Source organism: Apium graveolens, chromosome 11 (assembly GCF_009905375.1).
Source record: "Apium graveolens cultivar Ventura chromosome 11, ASM990537v1, whole genome shotgun sequence".
NCBI classification, from domain to species: Eukaryota; Viridiplantae; Streptophyta; class Magnoliopsida; order Apiales; family Apiaceae; genus Apium; species Apium graveolens.
The window spans coordinates 4,514,971-4,534,811 of record NC_133657.1 but is presented as its reverse complement, the minus strand read 5'-3'; the positions used below and the strand labels follow the sequence as shown (position 1 = coordinate 4,534,811).

The following is a 19,841-nucleotide window of genomic DNA, read 5'->3' as shown; positions in this document are numbered from 1 at the left end:
TATGTTAGATTCTATAGGCTATGCTTTTAATTCTGCTAGTTTAGGTAGTATTAGAAGGAAGGGCCTTAAGAAAGAATGAAGTTTTCTTGGAGATGCCTTTATCAAGGTTTTCTCTGGGAAGATTAGCAATTTTGATGCCATAACTTCATCTCTTGTTAATATGCTCTATATGCTAGTTTCTGATAGGTACTTTAATTTTAGCAACTATGTCATGCTAGAATTAGGTTTCAGGTTAGGTAACAAAGCTAATAGACCACATAACATCTACTATGCTAGATTCTTTATGTTATTGGCTAACCATGTTGCTAAAGGGTTGGTTATATCTAATGAGAGCAATAAACTCAAATGCTGGGCACAAGAGAAAAGGGTCATTGCACACCTTTTGAGAATCAACCTCAACAACCAGGTGTCATTGGTATATTTGCCAATAATGAATGCACCACATGTAAGTGAGGTAAACACTTCTATAACTCCTACTGTTTCCAACCCCACTGTTTCTTTGCCTTCTAGTGTGGCAATGGAATCTGTGTCTTTGTCCCAACAGGTTCCTACCAAAGCCACCAAAACTAAAATTTCAAAACACAAGTCAAAGAAAACCACCTCTGTTGTTTCCCAAAAGATAACAGTTGTAACAACTACCATAAACCCTGAAGGGAGTGAACAGGGTGTGAGTGGTGAGGGGAGGGGTGAACATCAAGAAACCCCCAGGATAAGGTGGGAGAGGTGAGTGGTACCCCAGCCAGCCAAGCCACAGTCTCTCAAAAGACTGTGGTGGTTCAAAAGGAGTCAAACAAATCCCTAGTTGCATCCTCCCAAAAGGATGCAGCTATTGAAAATAGTCCCCAACCAGGGACACAGAATAAAAGAGGGAGGGACACTGAAGCCACACATTCACCAATCAAAGCCTTTTAAAGGAAGAAGAAGGCTAAAACCCTAGATTCCACACATGGGGCACACACAACACAGATACATCCACCTGTATCTTTGCCTTCTCAAATTTAGCTTGATGTGACTCCAGCAAATGTGGAGTCACAACCCCATTCTCTCATAATAGAAACACATCAATCATCAAACTCTCCATCACCCTCTCTGGATGTGGATATGATATTCACATCAATTCCTGATTCTCCCTCCTTAAAACTCAGGGAGGAGCCCCACTCAAATCCTGATGATCATCATCTTTTAGATGATTTGTTGGATCATCAGCCAATTCTTTCAGATATAGTTAAAGAATCTGTGTCACCTCGCTTAAAATCAATTCACACAGATTCAACAATTATGTCACTTTCAATATCTACATCTTTTCCTTCTTCAACGGATATCTCCCATCCGTTGACAAGTGGTTGTTCTTCGACGGATAAGCTTAACAGCAGTTATCCGTTGATACCATCAGTTTCCACTTCAACGGATACTCCCTATCCGTTGATGGTCTCTACACATATAACAGAAACAATTCCAACTGTAGAAGACATGGATACTGTTCAATCACTTTTAGGTTTGAGGGAAGGGAGTGATAATTTGAGTAAGAGGCTGGGTTGCTCCCAGGCAAAAGGAGAGGTTGAGAGTCAACATATGCATGCTATTTCTTCCAGCATGGCAAAACTAAGTGAGGGGAGTGCCACCTTAGAAGGTGAGGGTGAGGGTGTGAGGGTGTGTGTGAGCCAAGGGGAGCCCCTGATGCAAGAAAATAGAGAAAATGAGAGAAAGGCAGGTACAGAAGCTATAAGGGTGGATCCAGCCATTGCTAGTGAGTCAATGATTGTGGATGATGCAGAAAAGGAAAGAAAATTTCAGCACCATTACAAAGCTGTAATTGATAACACTTCCTTGGATGCTGACACTTTTACTCACCCTGTTCCAGCCTATCAATTGTTGGCTGCTCAGGGCAATGTGGAGGCATAGCAGACTTTGAACATTATACACACTTCAGAATCTCTTCTAAGAGACAAAGCTGTTGTTAATAGGCTGCCTTCTCAAGCTAGTAAGCCATCTGAAGAATTTAGAGTAAATTCTAATGATGATGACTCTAATTCTTTGGATGAGAGCATGAACTTAAGGGGAGCAACAGGCCCAAGTTCTGTTCCAAATCTACCTGACTGGGCATGGGCAAAGGAATCTACACCAGGACAGTTTGGTGTAGCTTTGGTCAAACAAGTAATGACTATACAGAAGGCCCTTCAGGATACTACAGATGCTGGTACAAAAGCACTTCTTCAAGCTCATCTAGACTCTCTGCATCTCTTGCAGTTGTAGCATATCAGACAAAATCTAAGTGTGGATGAACTCAAGCAGGATATTGCTGATCTGAAATCCTACAATGCTGAGAAGTTGGATTCAGTCATGCCTTATGGTACTATGCAAGATTTGTTAGTGAGATTGAGGAGAGAATCTGATGCTGACAAGAGGCTGGCCAGTTTGGAAAACAGAATTCAGAATCAACAAACTCAGACAAATCTACTAATGCAGCTGGCAAAAGCACAAGGCTTGACCTCTACCCATGATGATAACAAAAAGGAGGAGAATAAAAGGGAAGGGGAAGGAGAGCCATCAACAACAGTTCAAATATCTAAAGTGCTAATTCCTGCCATCACCACTTCTCCACCTATTCAAATCAAAGGAAAGCTTGATGGAATTGATCTAATCCAGATAGCAGCAGCTGAATTGCAAGTCAAAGAGCAAAGGAGGAAAATTGATGAAAAGGTGAAACAAATTTTTGGTTCTACAGCTTCTAAATCACAATCTGTGAAGCATAGCACAAAGGTGGAATCAATTATTATGGAGCTCAAGCCAGTAAGGAGGAATAAGGTTGGAGAGACTTCTGCCAAGAATATGAAACCTATGGTTCTCAAGCCCAACAACAGATCCAATAAGGACTCTACAAAGAATCCTCTAAGCCTTGCTCAGATGAAAGAAGTGGATTTTCCTCTTCCAAAGCCTGATAAAGACAAGATTTTGGGTGGAAGTATCATAAAGCACAAAGAGACCATGGATGTGGTTGAAAGGATGAACATGGCTATTATCTTTAGAGAGGGAAAGAGCATTTGTGTGATGCAAGGACATCCCAAATTCTCAATAGCCAAGATGGAAGAAGCCAAAAGGTTGAAGGAAGAAGCTAAAAAGCTAAAGGTTGACAAAAGAGCACAAATAAAGCTTGAAAAACAGCTAAAGTCAAGTCAAGCTGAAGAAAAGAAAGAAATTGAAGACAAGAGTGAAGATGTAGGTATGGGGACATGTTTAGTGATGATGTGGGAGAAAGAAGTAAGGAAAGAGAGGAATGGCAGAAAGGGAACAGAAAGAAGGCCAATGCAAAAAGAAAGATGGTAGATGAGACTGAAGAAACCCAATCAAAATCCAAACCACTACCTTCTATTCCTGAACCCATTGTGCCTGATTCCTTCATAAACATCCATGGTGAAACAATCACTCCTAAGGAGGAACCAATTGATTGGGACACCATCAAATTGCCCACCTTCTTAACCTCTTCTCCACCATCAAAGAAGCAGAAAAGGAAAATTAAATCAACACCTCCTCCAATCTCAATCAAATTCACTCAGAAGCCTAAGCCTAAGCCACAAGCCTCTAAGGATGATTATGTACACATTTGTGACATAAAGCAATTTTCAGACATTGAACTCTATCTGGATGAGTTGGAGGAAGTAAGGGGAATAGATGCCTACAGACAGCTACCAGAAAGACTAGTGTTCAAATACAAAGGAAGTGGGGAAAGAACTTGGCCTCTCTTCAGGATTCTGAATGAAGGCTACTCTACCTTGGTTAGAGTCTACTCAGCCATAAAAAGGGATTCTGGCTTTATTAGGACTGCCAAGACTGAGATTCTCAACAAGATTGCCAACATAAGGAAGACTTGGTGGGAGCCCAATGCCTTACCTAGAACATTACTCATTCAAGAAAGAGGAATTACAGTTCATAAATCACCTCATTGGTTGATGGAGTTCAGAGACAACAAAGGAGTTAGAAGATTTTTCAGACTTGAAGATCAGCTCAAGAGAGCCAGTAATGAAACTCTCAAGGATATGCAATCTAAGTTGGACATCAATGAAGAAGATGAAGCTGAGTTCTACAGACAACTTCAACTTCATATAGAGGAGAATGACAGGAGGCTAGGAAAGAAAACAAGGGATCAAAGGAAAAGAAATTAATCTGCTCAGGCTAAAGGAGCACCCTTGAAAACAATGTAATTCTTCAATTCCATCTCAGCATACACATTTTTGCAACACTTTTGAATTTCTGCTTTATTACAGTTAATATGTTTGTCAAGTGTTTTGTTATCATCAAGCTAAACCCAAATTTATGCCTACAGTTCTAGTAGACATAAATAGGGGGAGATTGTTAGGAATATGTGTATTAGTTTGATAATAAGTTAAACAAAACACTTAAGTAGAAATCTAGTGTTTGTAGCCTCAACGGATAAGACCATCTTGGCTATCCGTTGAAGGAGTAGCTTTACTTAGCAATAAGTTTAGTATTGTAGCACATTTCATTCTCTGGATTCAAGTTGTAATTCTTAGATGTTGTAGGAAATTATCAGTCATGTTGACTACTAGTGGATATGCAAATAGGAGGGCTAATTGTAAATATTCCATGCCTTATAATTTTGTATAAGTGAAGAAGTATCAACTGATATTGAAGACCTTCAACGGATAAGAAACAAAGCTTCAACGGATGTCTCTAAAGCTTCAACGGATAATATCCACCAACGGATAAGTGCTTCACGGATAAGACTTCAACTGCTAATGCATCAACGGATAAAGCTTCAACAGATAAAGCCTTAACGGATAAGGCATCAACGGATGGAAGCTTCAACGGATGCTTAGTTCAATAGCAGTTGATAGTGACAATTCATAAGCTGACAGAGGCACATGGGTTGACAGAGACAAACTGGAATGTGGCAGCCTCTAGGAGGAATCAAGAAAATGCAGCATTTCCATTCTGGTGCAAACAAGGGAGTATTCAAAGATTAACAGCTAAACCCAAATTGCATTGGATAGAGAAATGAAGAAGAAACATGTGAAGAGCCTTTTTAATTGTATTTTACAGTTTTGTCTTCACTTGTAAACTTGGTGGTATATAAACCAAGTAGCAGCTAGTAATTAGGTGTGAATTTTCAAGAGCTGTTTAGAAAAATCCAGAGAGAAAATCATCTAGTTTGTACTAGGAAGCAGTTGTGATTTAATTCTTTGAATCACAGATTTTTTGAAATAACACATCTCTGGTGGAACAACAAATCCACCAGAAAAGTTTTTAAGTTCTTTGTGTTCTTTACATTTGTGTTTGAATATATATCTGTCTGTATTAGCCTCAAGCAATTCACACATATTTGCTCACTAAAACACTTAGCCTTAGAAACTGCTCAAAACTTGAAAAAGTTTTGAGATTTACATTCAACCCCCCTTCTATAAATCTCATTGTTAGTCCACTGGGAATAACAATAAGGTATTTTTTTTATCCTGGATAAATAAAATATATTATTTTGTTTATCCAAATTCATTAGTATAATTTTTTTAGGAGGATTGATAATATTATTATTTTATCTTATCCCGAGTCACATTATATATCATATAAATCTTAAGAATTATATTTAGTTTATTTAAATTTAATTTAGCCCGAATTAATAAATTAGAATGATATAGAACTCGATATAAATTAAAATTTAAATTGATAGAAGAAGTTGAATTTAATATAAATTATGGTGATATGAGTTCAATATAACATATAATTGAAATTGGTAAAGTAATAGAGAAAGTTGACTTCAATATCAATTAGAATAAGAATTGATCGACCCAATAATAAGAATTAGAATAATTAAGTAAGGGTAATTAAGTAATTTTAGCAAGTACCGACCAACCGAATACCAAACTTTTAATGTTGCGTCTATTATAATATAGTATAGATTTATGTCATTAAAATTATGCAACGACAAACTTTTACACCAAAAGGGGTTCTATTTGGTTAGACACAAAAAGTCGATATATAACACAAACAGTCATCAATGACGTATAAAACAACACCATATAAAGTTTGAAACCATCAGATAATTTTGATAAATAAGAATCGATAAATTATAGCTGTTTTATTTCGTTAAAATAAGAGATATAATAACTATAAAAAATATTTATTCATTTTAAATATAGAAGGGCTATGAGAATTAAGATTTACGTCGACATTTTTGTTGTTACATTATTCCCTTTTTTTTTTATAAATATATCTTTAAATTTTTTGTTACAATTTTTTTTGTTTAGACATTTGTAGAATATGAGTATATATTTTAATTATAACACTAATCATCTTTAAATTACTACTTGAATTGCCATTATGTGGTTCTATATTATTCAAATATGTGTATAAACATTCACTTATTTAAGCCGATAGTTGTATTTTGAATATTCAGTTTAGCACAAATAAAGTATAAATGTTTAATAATTCAATAAACTTCAATAAACCACGCAAGCAGAATACACTTTTTCTTAAATAAAACAGACGTACACTTGACAACTTTTTTCGTATTAAGTTAAGTTTGTAATAAGATTATACATGTACCTTTGCTAATTGTGAATCAATCTATTCAATTTATTTTCATCTCATTTGAATTCTTTGAATTTTTTATCTTCTTTTTTCTGAATAGCTCTTTAAATTCTTTCTCTTGTTCTAGTTATTTCATCTTGAATTTCTTCACAATGAAGTCTTAAGGGCTTATGGTGCTCCATAGTACAGATACACATCCAAGAAGGCATCTTCGTCTCCGTACTTTTTTTTATTAGAGATCTTTCCTCTTACGTCTACATTAACTTTCTCAGACACAGGTTCAAAGCCTTCATAAACTGCTCTTTCATCAATTTCTCATTCTTCCAATTCATCCTCATATTTAGTGAATAGGGGCGTTGGAGCATATACGTTTGATAGAAGAATCATTTGAGCTTTTATAACTTGACTTAGAAGATCTTGTTTGGAAATTGATTTCTCCCCCTGGGTTCTTGAACTCCGTTCACCTGCTCTTATTTTTATAAGAACCCTTTCATCCATCCTTTCTTCTCTCTCAGCTTCCTCTTCTGCAGCACTGAAATCATACATCATTACTGTTGCTTGAAATGCATCTTGAATTAAGTCCACAACAACAACTACTTTTTCTTGCTTTACCCTTTTCTTCCCCTCAGTTGTGTTATCATTCAGAGTTGGGGTTGATTGAGTAGAAAAAGACAAGTAGGGAATTTATTGAGTTGATGATCATATAATAGGAACTTGCTTACTAACTGAGATCTTTGGCTCAGTATTGGCAATAACTATTTCAGTGGAACTAGGAAACAACGCTTGCTTGCTAACTGAGATCTTTGGCCCAGTGCTGGAAATTTCATTTCCCTTTCTAAAGTGTGATAGAGGTTGCTCCACGAATTAATTTAAACTAGCAAATGATGTTTATTGAACCTCAAGTTATTTGGAAAGACATGATATCTGATGATCCCTGACTGACAGTTTAGCTTTTAAAAGTTGATCTTTTAAAGCCAGTTGTTCCTTAAGATAATCATCTTTGAATGCCAACTGTTCCTCCAGATATGCTTTGGTAACATACTGAGACATGTATATGGGTGTATTTTGAATGGTGGGTGTCTCACTAGACTCTCATAGTGTTTCACTCAGCACTCTATCACTCGGTTTAGGGTATGTGCTCCACTAATCCTCACGGATTCACTCCTCTTAAAGCTCCGAGAACTAGACGTGCCTGCAGAAATCACTAGAGCCGTCTTTAAGGAGGTCAACAGTGGTGCAATAGGAGTTCGTAATTTCCGTTTCTTATACAAGACAAGTTGCCTGCCATTTTGAGATGATTGATCCAGAGTTTGAATCTCTGGGAAAATCACTGAAGCCGTCATATTTGGAATATGTTCATCAGTGTTCTCAAGTGTCTGTAAGGACATTTTCCCCTTAGGCTCACCAGTTGAATCTGGTTCATGGTCAATGGGTTGCCGATCCACACCTATATCGGATCCCCTATCCGCAGATGCATCCAGGTTTATTAGTTCTGGGGAGGTAAGTGTTGCGCTATAACTGACAACGATTACATCACTCTCTTTTAACACATGTAAATGAATTTGTTCCATTGAAGAACCTCGACCATAAGATTCTAACTTTAATATGGTTGAACCTTCTGTGGCGCTTGGATTTGTGAAAGAATATTAGACTCAGTACATGATACCCTGGCCGACGGGAGAATTTCAATATACGCATCTTGTTGAGAAGATGAGCCTGAGAACTGTTTAATTGCCTTTTCAACGATTGTATCCTTTTTGAAAGATACAAGGGGAATTATAGTTGTCTCAATAAGAATACTTTTTCCTGAGGAGACAGAGTTGTGGGTTCACTCAACGTACCTTCCTTATTTACTGCATCTTGTACAGTTTCTTCCTCTCTACACTCATAGGATATTTATACTCCAGGGATTGTGTTAAGGGATTTTGAGATTTAGGAACCGGATCTAGAGGGTTATTATGAATTTGCGGAAAAACAAACTCATTTCCTCTTACTACTAACTTGATCCTCAATAATATGTGTATAAAAATCATCCATGTGTAAAGAGCTAATGTCTATCAAATCAAAAACATTTTCAAAAGTACCACTATTTGTAAAAACATTCATACCTGAGAAGTCTGGTCTATAGACATTTTCCGTTGATTGAGCCAACACAGATTCTTCTTGTTGCTCAGTGGAAATTGGTTCCCGATCTATTTCCATTTCTTCAGTTTCACTTTATGACTTTGATTCAGGCTGTTCTTCAGAGTGAGATCCATTTTTTTGTTCTTCTTCAACTTGTGGAAGATCTTCAACTTCTTGAGCAAGAAAAGCAAAATAGTCCTGAATATGAAATGTTAGTGATACTTGTTCCCTTCCCCTGTTGTTGTTCTCATATCTTTCATTCTTGATTAACTTATCAACAATATTGTTTGGCAGTACATGGAAATCCTCCGGGTTGTCACTTCATACTATAGCCTTTTGGTTTTTAGTGAGTTTCCCATCTAACACCATTTGAATGAACCTCGGATATAAGTAAAAATTATGGCGCATGGATTGATTTTCTAAGATTTCTTCCATGAACACACGTCCAAAGTTAATTCGAAGATTTTCAGCGACAACCACACCAAATATTTGATTGAATTTAGTAATCCCATGAAAGCCACCGGTCTTAGGAGTTAGACAGTAGAATATGATGTTGAAGAACAAGTGCCATTTCTTGGGTAAATGATGCTTGTATAGTTTGTCTGAGATTCTATCAATTTTCAGGGTGCAGTTAATAGCATAGAAGAAGGTCTGGAGTTCCCACTTCTTTGATAGATCATCAAAGTTATCACGAGGAAATTGAAGATTTAATTTAAGTCATCCTCATTAATTATGATTGTTTCACCACCAATAGGAATGAGAATCCAAGCTGATTGTCAACCGACAAATCTTCATCTGTAGTATGAATATGCCTGAAAATCTCGAATATTCAATTTTACAGTAGTAGGTAAAGCATGATACACAATTGAGTGTTCGCTTAGAAAGCGTATTCATTTTTCATAAAAACCCATTTGAACGGGATGTGTTCTAAAATAGAAACGTAATTTGATTTTCGAATTTTTTAAATGAAAAGAAGTAAGTGGTTAGGAGGTAAAATATTTTCATTTTATTTTTAGAGTGAAAGTTTTATAGTAAAAAATTGTCAAATTTATATTTATTAACGTGATTTCGCTGCTTTAAAAAACTTGGAAACAAAAATACGAGGTTATTTATGATTGAGTTGCTTTCCTTCTCTTTAAAAATCCCGGGACATAATTCATTTGAATGACAAATCCTAGGGCAAGAAGAAAGGAGACCTCATTTTCTATTCCATGATACATTGCACAATTCAAATATGATTATCCACTTAATTGTATCTAATGTTACCAAAATTCAAAAACCCATGTATCCAATTTCACTTTTGTACTCAAATCTTGCATCAAAATCATCTTCTACTTCATTTTCTTCATCTGGGCCAATTCAAGAACTTGATAATTTCAACATTCTCAAACACAAAGACTGGTTAAGCCCAACTGAGCTTGTCAAGATATTTCAAAACCTTAAAGATCCGAACTCGTCTCTAACCCTTTTAAATCAAGTCTCGAAACGCAAAGATTACAAGCCCAATCAAGTCTTTTACACTACTGTGATAAATAATCTTGCCTTAGCTAAAGATTTTGATGGGGTTGAAGAAGTTATGAGGAGGATTAAAGTTGAAAAAAGGTGCAAACTTGGTGATGATTTTTTCTATAATGTTGTTAAAATTTATGGGCACTTTGCGGGTAGAATAAATAGTGCAGTTGAGACTCTTTTTGCTATGCCTCAGTATAATTGTTGGCCTACTGTAAAGACTTTTAATTTTGTGTTAAATTTGCTCGTTACGTCGAAACAATTTGATGTTGTTCATGAGGTTTATATGGGTGCTTCAAATTTAGGTGTTGAGGTTGATGCTTGTTGTTTGAATATAATTATTAAGGGGTTGTGTGAGTGTGGTGTTGTTGATGCTGCATTTAAGGTGCTTGAGGAATTTCCTAAGCAGAATTGTGTTCCGAATGTGAGGACTTTTTCGACGTTGATGCATTGGTTGTGTAAGAATGGGAGGGTCGAGGAGGCGTTTAAGTTGTTTGAGAGAATGGAAGATGAGGGTGTAGAAGCGGATGCTATCACGTTTAATATTTTGATTGTTGGACTTAGGAAACATGGTAGAGCGGAAGAGGGGATTAAGCTTTTTGATAGGATGATGCTTAAAGGTTGTGAACCTAATCCAGGAACTTATCAGGAGGTCTTGTATGGTTTGCTTGATATGGGAAAATTTGTGGAGGCAAAGGAGTTTATGAGTAGTAGAATGTTCAGAAAGGGTGTTAAACCAAGTTTTGAGTCGTATAAATTGTTAATACAAGGTATCTGTGGTCAAAATCTTGGGGAGGACGCACACTGGGTTCTTAAGAAAATGGTGCATCAGGGATTTTTGCCAAAAATGAAAATGTGGAAGCAGCTTATCCAATGCGTATTGTCAGGAAGTAAGAATCTCAAAAGCATCTCATGTGAAGAAATCATTGAGAAATAGCCAACAGAAAGGTGACTATTTGCCAACAGGCCTGTTATGATTTATATATTTTTTAATGAAACGTGACTAAGGAATTATATTCTGCATATTTTTTTGCTTTTCCCAAGTTCTGTACAGACATTTTTTAAAATAGTTGGTTGATCATGTATCAAATATATAAGTTTGTGACCGAAACTTGCACATACTTTCCTAGTCTATTATAGGCTTGATACATTAACCAATTAAAAAGTCCATAACTTCTCGGAATTTATGTGATTTTAATTCGTGCTTGTTGAATAAGCACGGATGGCGGTTATTATGTCAACCAAATTCACTGGTGGGTCGCATATCCAAAGCTCGTTAGTAGGCGACAACTACTACTTAGCTGCTGAGTTGGGGAATAATCCTAGCTCTTTGTTTGGAGGAGTATATTTGAAGAACAAGAGGTGGTTAAAAAGGGTGCTAGAGGAAGAGTAGGAAATGGGACTGATATCAATGTTTTGAAGGACCCATGGCTGCCATGTGATGATAATTCATGAGTGACGTCAAGTCACCCAACTCTTGTTGATAAACGGGTGTCTTCGCTAATGGTAACTGATAATCTGACTTGGGATGTAGATTTGGTTCGAGATATGTTTAATGAACGGGATGCTGAGGTTATCTTAGATATCCCCCTGAATTCAAGTCGTCAAGATGACGTGTGGTTTTGGTTTTTTTAGAACTCGGGTCATTTTTCAGTTAAAAGCGCGTATAGACACCTACAAGAAGTCAAGAAGAAAGCACACATGAATAGCTCTAAATTTTGGAGCAAGCTTCAGAAGATTTAAGTGTCTCCGAAAGTAAAAGATCTGTTATGGCGTACAGCTTCCAACTGCTTTCCCACTAGATCTCAGTTACGGTCTAGGCATGTAAGTGTTAGTTCCATATGCCCTTTCTGTCAATCTCAAAGGAAAACAATTTCACATTGCTTGGTTGAATGCTCGTTTGCCCGTATGTGTTGGGAAAGAACTGGTGTTGGATTAGATACTACCGTGTCGTTCATATGCAGATTGGTTAATGACAAACTAGGATCGTTTGATGGAGCCAGCAGGAACTTCATAGCTGACATGTTGGCATTATGGAAGATTCGTGATGGCCTGGCTTGAAACAAGAAAGGATTGAGTGTAGCTGCAGTCATTGCGTTAGCACATAATTACCTAGACCAGTGGACCCGAGCTCAGGATTGAAATTTAGTTCCCATGGCAGCGTTTTGACAACAGCAGATGGCACTGAGAAATGGATTAAACCGGAAGGAGATTTGATTAAGATTAATGTGGATGCAGCTTTGTTTAGAGAAGCAGGTATGTATAGTTTTGTTTGTGTTGCGTGAACTGCTACAGGGGCTGTTTTGGAGGCAATTACGAGCTGTCATGCAGGTCACGTTAAACCATAAATGGCAGAGGCAATGGGTTTAAGGGAGGCCTTGAGTTGGATAAAAAAGAAGGCATGGCACAGGGCAGTGGCCGAGACTGATAATCTTACGGTTGTGTGCAATCTATTCGCAACCAACTCTCTATAGTATCATACTTTGGGACTGTAAGAGTCTTCTACAATGTTTACATAATGTTTTAGTGTTATTTATTAGACAATCTGCTAATAGCGTTGCTCACTTTCTAGCTAGAGCATCCTATTATGTTGCTGATCGTACTCTCAGGACCGAGGATATTTCTCCTGAGTTTCTTGATGTAATCTTGAAAGATTCCGAGTAATGAAAGCTTGGAAGTTTAAAAAAAACTATAGAAGGAACTATAGACATATGAATCCCTTTTTCTCTCTAGACAGCCACGATAATTCTGAATATTACATATGTGGTTTTAATTAGGTGATTACATGGAGTGCCGATTAATTTATATTAGCAGGGATTTCCATATTTTGTTCCAGTACGTGCCCTAGATATTGCAAGTTAGGCCTACTGATTCACAGCTGCAAATTACAAACTAAACTGGCTCAATTTTTCATAATTCAACCCAACATCTTATATCTTCTGTTTTTTCTGATGCCTCTAAATTTGTCTCGTCTGAACCTTTAACACTAATGTTGCCTACATTGTTCGTCTGCAGGGTTATCCAAACTTTTCTAAGCAGCATGTTCTTTCTACTTACAGGAGATATAGAACTGGAAACACCTGAGATTGCTCTACCTTGTTTACCAACAGGTGATGCTGTAAACTTGTCAAACACAGAGGTGTCCGTGTCACTAACTGGAGTCTCTAAGTCTAATTCACCTTAAAATTGTTCAACTCTTTCCTTGAGAATCTGGAGTACTAGTAGGAGCAAAAAGGCTGTTCTGGAATCTGGACTATGAAGTACACACGGTTACCTTCACACTCACTGCCCTAGCCTCTAGTATTATCATGCTGAAATGCGAATGCCGTTGGTTTCAATTGCTTTTCATTGTAATCTTGAGTTTCATTGTAATGTTTTTGATTTGATCAATGATTGATATAAACCAACTTCATTTTTCTTATCAAGGAGCATAAATTTTCTTATCAAAGAGCATAAATTTTCTTATCAAAGAGCTTAACTATTGTGTGGCAGTTCTTAACTCAAACTAGAAAAACTCTGTATGGTAAAATGTAACAGATCTCTATAAGTATACTCCCTCCGTTCCTCAAAGTTCTTTACATCGGGGGACGAGGATTGACACACATTTTAAAATTTCTATAAGTATCATTGCCTAATAATGAGTGGGACGGAGAGATAATGGTATGCAAATATAATTCCCACATCGAAAGAAAAGAAAGACAAATATAGAGCTAGTAGTATAAATGAACACGGGCGGCTAAGTTTGCGAACCACCCCGTCCTGTCAGGGTGAGGGGCGACGCGTCAATGATCGAATAGAGACGGCGGGTCGTGCCAACACCTAATATAACGAACACACTTTCTAGCGCGAGCAAGCCCCTGCCCTCTTTTGGTATGCTTGCCCGTCACTTTTTGGAAGCCCACTTTCTCTAGTGGGCTCACTAATTTCAAGCTAAACTTTTCAATTTTAAAAGCAATAGGACTAATTTTATGTTGCTACCAGTTTAATAATGAATAGTTAATTGAAAAATAACTTTACCAGGTGTGTATAGTCGAACCCCGGAAGACGACTTGTGCTCGAAAAACAAATTTGATAAACTCGAGATCGGCTTGAAAACTAACAAAAACTTGAAATATTATAGGGAGTTCCGATTAAAGTTAAAAAATAATTGATCAATTATATATATAAAAATTAAATGTTTATATTAAAATAAAAAGTTAAAAAATAATTGATCCAATAAGGCTTGCAAATCATACGAGCCGAGTAATTCGATACTCGAGCTCGGCTCGGTAAATAATTCGAAAAACTCAAGTTCGGGTCGAATGTTACCAAGTCAAATTTGAATATTTAACGAGGTCGTTTGATTCATTTACCCCAGGGTGTAACTATGAAAAGTGTATAGCAGACAATTTTGTAATAATGTACAAATACATCATAATATAAGAATGCAGTTTTTATACATAAAAATTTAATGACATATTTCAATTTTATTGAGAAAAACAAAATTATAATTGTAATTTACAATATATTTTTCATAGAACACATAAATTTAAGTAAATTAAAAAATATATAATTAAAATAATTCAATGAGGTCCCTCCCTTCCCTTTCATGTAAATTTGGGCGGGTTCTATTACCCGAATCATCAAATGAATCCGATCTCCAGTTTAACCAGTCTCAAACTCAACTCAACAACAAAAGAGACCACAACCACTTTGCATCAACATGACAAACATATCACCTATTACACAATCAAAACACTTTCATCTAACCAAATCAAACACTTTCTTCAAACCAATCACAACCCAAGTACCCACCCATTTCATCACCAAATCAAGAACCCCATTTCCAAATCTTGTAATCAAAGCCCAAAGCTCCATAAAAGCCCAAATCAACCCAAGCCCAAGACCCCCTCTTGTAGTTGTTGGATCAGCCAATGCTGACATTTATGTAGAGATTGATAGACTTCCTTTAGCTGGTGAGACCATTTCAGCTAAAACTGGCCAGACTTTAGCTGGTGGTAAAGGTGCTAATCAGGCTGTTTGTAGTGGTAAGCTTGATTATCCAACCTTGTTTGTGGGCCAGGTTGGTGATGATGCTCATGGGAAATTGATTGTTAGTGCTTTGATGGATGGTGGGGTTGGTGTTGATTATTTGAGGGTTGTGTGGGATGTTCCTACTGGTCATGCTGTTGTTATGCTTCAGCCTGATGGGCAGAACTCGATTATTATCGTTGGCGGTGCGAATATGAGCTGTTGGCCGGAGAGATTGGGAGAGGGTGGGTTGGAGGTTGTGAGGAGTGCTGGGATTGTTTTGCTTCAGAGAGAGATTCCTGATTCTGTTAATATTCAAGTTGCGAAGGTCGGGTTTTTAATTGTGGCTTGTTTATGCGTTTTTATGTGTTGTATGTTTGTTTTTAGGCTTTGGGAATAGATTTTGCGTATTTTGTATTTATGTGTTGTAACATTGTGGTAGGGCACGATAATGAGTAGAATTTGGAAATGGGATTCTAGGATTGCTGTATGTTCTATGTGTAACATTGTTATGTCGATTCTTGTTTGGTAAAGTGAGGGAGAGTGTTGAATATAATATGAACCAATTTAGGCTTCCTCCGAATACCTTGAGGTTTTAAGAAAACTGATTGCTTGACAAAATTCATCAGGCTATGGAACTCTTACCTATATTTTTCCGTGGAATAGATATACGCTGAATTTTTTTGATGATGTTTGATGGTTTGTGTAGATGTGCATAGTTATTTGTAAGATTTTGTTCCAACAGTAATAAGCACATTTAGACGGGACATTTTTTTTAAAAGAGTACATTAATTGAGGTTTACTTGTTTCTTCTTGTTTATTTCTTTAGGATTTTAAAGCTTTTATCACTGGTGCTTTTTTTTGTTGCTACGGTGTTAATAGTTTCTTGCATCTCTTATATTATCAGGAAGCCAATATGTCAGGTGTTCCAGTCATTTTAGATGCTGGGGGTGCAGATGGACCGGTACCATCAGAACTTCTGAAATATGTTGATATTCTAAGCCCAAATGAAACCGAACTTGCTCGTTTGACAGGGTTGCCAACTGAAAATTTTGATCAGATTAGGGAAGCTGTGGTTAAATGTCACGAACTAGTAAGTTTGGACTTCAATACTTTTGAAACATGTTATCTGTTACATGTTTTCAGTTATTTGTCCACCTGGAACTGATCTTTTAGTGCATGTACACATTGCAAACAATCATCCTATTTTCTTCTTTTTGTCTTTCGTAGCATTAATTGAAATCCAAGTCATGCTTACAATATCTTAAGGACTGAAATTCAGAGATTTGTTTTGCATACTGCATGTCTTATATAATGGATACTATAATCCCCTGTTAGTTTACTTCACTAGTTGTAGAAACACCTTCGTTTTGAGAAACGAAGATCATATAGTCTACATGTAGAAGCTTGTTATCAAAAAGGAGAAATGTCTGGTCATTTTCTTAGTGCATGTTTGATATTGTGCATATGGAGCAGATCAGAGATTTTGGGATCAAATGAGACTTTTGCATGTGTTAAAAATGCACCTTGCATATGTATTTTATTTTGGATTCACACACAGCAAATTTTACCAACATAAAGAGATAAATTTGCAGTTAAAATTTTCAACACAGCAACTCAGAGTTATAAAGCAAAAAACTGAACAAAGTTCTTGATGATGAGAATCGACCCAGACTTGAAGAGTTTCCTCAATTGAGTATTCAGGATCCAGATTTCTTTTAGTTATACCAAAGATAGGACTCAGATTAGTTAGACTCCTTGTCACGACAAAAACATATTTTAATAGCTGTTGGATTCTGGATGACAATTCCATCTGCTTTATATGGTTAGTGCGGATTATTTTCACCATAAACCAAGTTTCCCTTTGCAGGGAGTTGATAAAGTTCTAGTGAAACTTGGAGCTAAAGGGTCAGCGCTATTTATTAAAGGCGAAGAACCAATTAAACAACCAATCATATCAGCGTCAAAAGTCCTTGATACAACTGGAGCTGGTGATACTTTTACTGCTGCTTTTGCTATAGCTCTTGTAGAAGGAAAATCCCAAAAGGAGTGCATGAAATTCGCTGGTGTGCAAATATGTGGATGATGTTTTTTTTAGTATTATATAGTTATTCATTTCATTCGTCAAAGATTTTGATACACTTCTCGATGATTTTGCAGCCGCAGCAGCTTCTTTGTGTGTTCAAGTGAAGGGAGCTATTCCGAGCATGCCTGACAGGAAATCAGTTTTGGATCTTCTTCAGTCTGTCTGAGACTGGGCATGAATTCACTTATCTGAATTTTAGCATATTAATAAGAGGTGCAGGCACTATGTATTCTTCCAGAATTCTTCAACCTTGTGCGTCTCTTAATTTTCTAGATTTCGTGTCGGTCATCTTGCATATGTAAAAGAGTGCAAAGCCTCTTGGTTCCTATTATTTTCCTTAGGTTTGTGTATGATGTAGTCTTAAAGCATATGCGGTCAAGTCGTACTGTTTTGCCTTTTAATCATGACAAAAGGAAAAATAACGCTGTTAAGTCTGCTCTGCTTCTGATTTCTTTAGGGGAATCATTGCTAAATCATGTACTTCTGTACTTGCAAAAGTGTGACCACATTATTTCATCAGAAAGTAATACCTATGAGTGAATGCTATATGCTCACAAGATTTTGGTGAAGGCAGTCTATCATTTCTGCTCTTGTTTAATTTAAGTACATGCCTCTTTTCTGTCTTTCTTACTTTGACTGCCTGTCATTCAATCTCTATCCCCCCCACTCGCAAAAGCTTGACAGCTTATCCTGTGGCAAGTTTAAAATTTGTCTTTAAATAGATAAAACTATCTCTATAGTTATTCGTGTACACTGTCGTCTATTGTTTATCTACAAAAACTTTTCAAAGACAGTTCTTAGAGTTGGTAACTGATCTTCCCGTTTCTTTGCACTTCCTCTGTATTGTTTGTGGATGTGCCAACAATTTCGTGCATTAGGTATGAATCTGCTAAACAAGGTAGTCACAGTTTATTTACCTAAATATAATCCTTCTGCATTATGTTGCTGATTTAAATTTTCTTAACATTCTACCATCCTCTCTCTGTGTTGTTACGGATCAAAGGATGATCATGTTCGACGAACTTAGTTGCACGAAATGCACTCTGGATTCAATACCAGTACCAGCTCTCTCCTGTTCAAGGGAACTGTAAGACACCAACAAGATCTCCTCAGCCTTGTGTATCTCATGTGTTGTCTCTCACTAACAGACGAAGCTTAATACTAGGGACTTTATGATACTGATAGGACTGGCAAGATATATGGTTGTTGCTTAACAATTTCATGGTCTTCCTGATGTTACCATGATTTATAATAAAATTTTACCTTTCAGTTTCCCCAGTATCTTAGTTTTTTTACATCTTGTTGTCGTTCAATACTTTGTAAGTACATTTTTCCGGAATACATCATCTGGATCCTGAAAAATTTGAGAAAAAATGGCAAGTCCAGAGCTTTAACATTGGACCAATATAGGTTTTGGTTCAGCTGCAAATATTGTATGATCCTAGCCCCCCTCTCCCCAACCCCAACTACAAAAATACAAAAAGTTTTTACATTTGAGATTCATTGATAATTTGTGTGGGGGATTAGGGTATTTGCTCACTGAGGCAGGTTGGCCCTAACAAAATTCGAGTTTTAAATACAACTCTATATAATTTTGTGTGTGAGATTAAGTTGCTTAATCAAATTTATATGTTTCAACTGACTGTGAGTCTGTGATGACTAAGTATATTAAATGTTAAAAAACCTAGTTAATTATAAAAAAAACTATCATTGAATCAACATATAAGCCAAAAACAGAGAATGCAATGTCACAAAAATAAGACAGAAGGCTCACCAGAAAGAAGTGCAAGAGAATATTCAGTATCATAAATCTACCTCAGTAGTAGTATTACAAGCAAAAATATCAAGGCTACATCAGAAGAGCTTAACATCAGAATAGCTATGTAACAACAAATCACCTACAGTCCCAAACACATCTTACTGCACAATGCACTACCAAGAACTTTGATCTTGATTGTAGAATTCCAGAAATTTCACCAAAGAAGCATCGGAAATCACCTGTATTCTCGTCTACACAACATTTATGTATATCTAATCTTGATCTCAACTGTAAAGAAAGTATATCATCAGAATAAGCTGGCTGTGTTGTTACAAGAATGGTTACTGAAATATATCAGCTGATATATTTTGGTGGAGAAGGGTGGAGTTTTATATTTGTACCAAGAATCTTGAATTTCTTGATACAGCAAGACTCGAAAATCAAACTTGTGGAGGACGAGGAGGAGGAGGAAGAGGAGGGTTTGCAGCAGCAGCAGGAGGAGGAGGGTTTAAATGAGCAGGAGGATGCACAACAAAGTATAGTGTAGTCATTGAGCTAAGTCTTGCTTGAAATTGGTAGCGGAAATGAGGACTGTGAAAGAGCACATAGTTAATGTGACGACGGATTAGACTCTCAGGAACTTGATCAATGGTATACAAATGCACCACATTGGACAATGTTGCATAGTAAGGTACATTAGTGGAGAAGTTTTGGCGAAAGAGCTCCTTGAATTGAATGCAAACACACATAATCCCTACTTTATTCAGTTTAGCTTCTCGAACTGGAGGGGAAGTGTTGAGCAAGATGTCG

General features: G+C 36.7%; 2 protein-coding genes across 8 annotated transcripts; both read left to right on the top strand.

Moving 5' to 3' along the window:
• The first annotated feature begins 9,816 nt into the window (after positions 1-9,816).
• Positions 9,817-13,597, top strand: LOC141695102 (pentatricopeptide repeat-containing protein At3g14580, mitochondrial). 5 transcript variants are annotated; one of them, XR_012564282.1, is made up of 3 exons: positions 9,817-12,432; positions 12,508-12,667; positions 13,192-13,597. XR_012564282.1 is itself a non-coding variant. In XM_074499359.1 (2 exons), the coding sequence occupies exon 1, from the start codon at positions 9,902-9,904 to the stop codon at positions 11,111-11,113; it is 1,212 nt and encodes a 403-aa protein (XP_074355460.1). In that variant the 5' UTR covers positions 9,817-9,901; the 3' UTR covers positions 11,114-11,124; positions 13,236-13,597. The 5 variants fall into 5 exon arrangements, 2 of the variants coding, with proteins under 2 accessions (XP_074355460.1, XP_074355458.1); XR_012564281.1 differs by having other exon boundaries at positions 9,817-12,667; positions 13,236-13,597; XR_012564280.1 differs by having other exon boundaries at positions 9,817-12,667.
• A 1,191-nt stretch (positions 13,598-14,788) lies between these two features.
• On the top strand, positions 14,789-18,553 carry LOC141697462 (ribokinase). Of its 3 annotated transcripts, none has more exons than XM_074501854.1 (5): positions 14,789-15,514; positions 16,094-16,279; positions 17,057-17,252; positions 17,347-17,485; positions 18,276-18,553. In XM_074501854.1, the coding sequence occupies exons 1-4, from the start codon at positions 14,879-14,881 to the stop codon at positions 17,436-17,438; spliced, it is 1,110 nt and encodes a 369-aa protein (XP_074357955.1). In that variant the 5' UTR covers positions 14,789-14,878; the 3' UTR covers positions 17,439-17,485; positions 18,276-18,553. The 3 variants fall into 3 exon arrangements, 1 of the variants encoding a protein (XP_074357955.1); XR_012564735.1 differs by having other exon boundaries at positions 14,790-15,514; positions 17,347-18,150; XR_012564734.1 differs by having other exon boundaries at positions 14,790-15,514; positions 17,347-18,170.
• Positions 18,554-19,841: the final 1,288 nt, after the last annotated feature.

Coding starts and splice junctions, on each gene's coding strand:
- LOC141695102 (XM_074499359.1), top strand. CDS start 9,902: ATGATTATCCACTTAATTGTATCTAATGTTACCAAAATTCAAAAACCC.
- LOC141697462 (XM_074501854.1), top strand. CDS start 14,879: ATGACAAACATATCACCTATTACACAATCAAAACACTTTCATCTAACC. Junction 15,515..16,093: donor TTAATATTCAAGTTGCGAAG/GTCGGGTTTTTA, acceptor TTATATTATCAG/GAAGCCAATATGTCAGGTGT. Junction 17,253..17,346: donor GGAGTGCATGAAATTCGCTG/GTGTGCAAATAT, acceptor ATGATTTTGCAG/CCGCAGCAGCTTCTTTGTGT.